Here is a 2830-nt window from a genome sequence, read left to right on the forward strand (position 1 = left end):
AAAAAAAAAAAAAAAGAAACAAACAAAAAAACCTACAGACCCAAAATGGAGCTTCTTATGCTAGGCCCCAGGACACCAAACTGAGACTTAATTACAGTTTTGGTTCTTTTAGAAAAAGAATCTTAAACCAATCGGGAAATGTCTGATTAGCACTAGTTAGGTTATCCGCCTGGTAGACCCGTCATCCACTAAGGAAAGTAACTTTGCAATAACCAACCTGACATTTCGCCTAGTATAATAACTTCCTTACTCCTTCCTATGAAAGTCTTTGATTTTGTACAGCTCGTCAGAGCTCCTTTCCATCTGCTAGACTGGATGCTGCCTGATTGGAATAGATTCCGTTCAAATAAACCCTTAATTTTTTTTTTATTGTGTCATGTTAGTCACCATACAGTAACATCATTAGTTTTTGATGTAGTGTTCCAAGATTCACTGTTTGTGTATAACACCCAGTGCTCCCTGCAATCTGTGATCTCCTTAATATCCATCACTAGGCTCACCCATCCCCCCAACCCCTTCCCTTCTAAAACCCTCAGTTTATTTCCTGGAGTCCACAGTCTCTCATGGCTCTTCTCCCACTCTGATTTCTCCCCCTTCATTTTTCCCTTCTCCTAAGGTAAACTCTTAAAATTTTTAATATGCCTCAGTTTATCTTTTTACAAGTAGATATCTTACAGACTATCTTTATAAGTAGATGTCTCAGATATCCACAAAACCCCAGGTCATACACAGATGGCCTTACTGCTTAAGAAGAACTGTTATTATATTCTGCTACCCTTTTTGCTATTAAAAATGCAAGGTCAAACATCTATGAGAAAATGGCTCTGATTCTTCAAAAGTAGGGGCCCATAATGTAGAGCCGTGTTTATGTTTTCTCTAGCTGCAGAGATTTAAGGTGAATGTCTTTGTATTTTTAAAGAATTTTCAGAAATGAGAAAGAACTTGGCACAAACACTGGCATATTTCTAACCAATTTCAAGAATCATTGAAAAAAAGCTACATAACCCAGCAGACCAGCAGCAAACCCCATTGCAAAGTTCAGCTCAGAGCCCGGAAGTGGTGATCTCACACCTTTGCAGCAAAAGCCTTCGATCTCGTGCCCACCCTTGGGAGATGATGCTGTTTTTACTAACCCTGGCCTTCCTCATATCACGTTGCCTGATGTTCCCCTCACAAATTGAAGGAAAACCTTTTTAGGTTTAGGTGAGGAAAAGAGCAGGTGACCACCCAGATGCCATGGGCAGCTCTGCTGGGAGCAACAGGGCAGATCTCAAGGAAAGGAAAATGCTGCTTCTTTTTCCCGCTCTCCCCTGCAGAAGTGAGCCAGCTCTGACAGTCACAGGGACCAGCAGCTCTGTGACAGCACAGTGACTCAATCGGTTTTCAAACACGTGGAGGTTAATAGCTATTGGTCATATGGTCTGAGGCCAGAAAAAGAGTTTGAGATTATTGCACGAAGAGTTCTAGAGACAAAGGAAAACAAACAAGCTGGCTCCTACATGTGGGGCCTCAAGCAAAAAAACTGGCAAAGAAAACTGTTTTTCCTAGATTTCGAGAACTGGCTCCAAATGGAAGTGAGGCTCTTCATTCTGGGGGCTCACAGTAGGAATGGCTGTCACGCTCTTTCTCCCAGACCTTCCTGTGACCCTGAGACTGTCCCACATGGGGTCCAATAGTTATAGCCTTTATTTTATTATTTTAAAAGCTCTACTTATCTCAGTTTCTAGAATTATAGCTTCCATGGGAAATTGGTGGGTGTGGAGTCACTATTTTATTAATGCTAAAAAGGGCAAGAGTCCACACCAATCTTGAGAGAAAACCCAAGAATGAAACAGAGATATTATACCCCATTAGCAAAGCAGCAGAGTTTTCTCTTAAGATATGTCTCTTCAAAGCAGACAAAAAGCATATGGCAACATCTTGTGTGGCTCTAACGAAAGCTCAGAGGGGAACCAGTTGAGAGAGCACAGACTGGGTTTGCAAGGAAGGTTCCAGACGTGCAGACAGGACATGGATTAAGATTCCCATGGATGGGTTCCCATGGACGGTGCTTTCTGAGGCTGGAGAAAATGCACACTTACAGGACAGGTGGAGGTGCTCTGCTCCCACTGCGTCATGCTTAGGCTCTCCTCCAGGCTCGTGCATTTCTTCATCACCATGTCCCAGCCACAGTAAGGGTCCTGGGCCCCAATGCAGGCGCTGCAAACACACACCCAAAGGTCAACAGAGAGCAGCCTTACCCACGCAGTAACAGACGCGAGCTTAGGTGAGTCTTGCCTTGATGAATTGACTTGGGAACTAGTTAGGAGAAACCAAGTTTCAGCCCGCACACTAGAGAACAATTATGTATATGCCCATAAGTATCTAATTAAATCAATCAATTATGGTTGAAATACCCCTATTTTTCCTAAGATATAGGGCAGACGACTAAGGGACTGTGTGTACCAACATGAGCCTTTCGGTGTCATGAATAAAGCTAGTCAAAATTTTTCAATGCTTAAAAATGCTAGATGTCGTCATCACCACCCCCATCATCATCAACTGCATCCCCTTAGCAACAGGCAGTATTTGCTGAAAACCTGTTATATCTTTCAGATACAACTTTTATAAGATGCATTATTTTCACTTTATCATCATCACCATTATCACCATCGCCCCCATCACCATCATAACCATCACCACCATCATCTCCACCATCACCAGCATCACCACCACCACCACCTCCATCATCACCACCATCACATCTACCACCGTCACTATCATCACCATCATCACCATCATCAACTCCACCATAACCATCATCACTACCATCATCACCATCACCTGCACC

At 43.0% G+C, this 2830-nt stretch overlaps 1 protein-coding gene across 1 annotated transcript in view; it reads right to left on the bottom strand.

Annotated features, from left to right (window-relative positions):
- The window catches only part of LOC111153426 (semaphorin 5A), a 463009-nt gene that overhangs the window by 90177 nt on the left and 370002 nt on the right, over positions 1-2830 (bottom strand). The window contains exon 13 of the mRNA XM_022512436.1: positions 2082-2199. Within this exon, the coding sequence (XP_022368144.1) occupies positions 2082-2199 (118 nt within the window). The remainder of the gene's footprint in view (positions 1-2081; positions 2200-2830) is intronic.

This window comes from Enhydra lutris, unplaced genomic scaffold (genome assembly GCF_002288905.1).
Source record: "Enhydra lutris kenyoni isolate GAN:26980312 unplaced genomic scaffold, ASM228890v2 scaffoldscaffold32, whole genome shotgun sequence".
NCBI classification, from domain to species: Eukaryota; Metazoa; Chordata; class Mammalia; order Carnivora; family Mustelidae; genus Enhydra; species Enhydra lutris.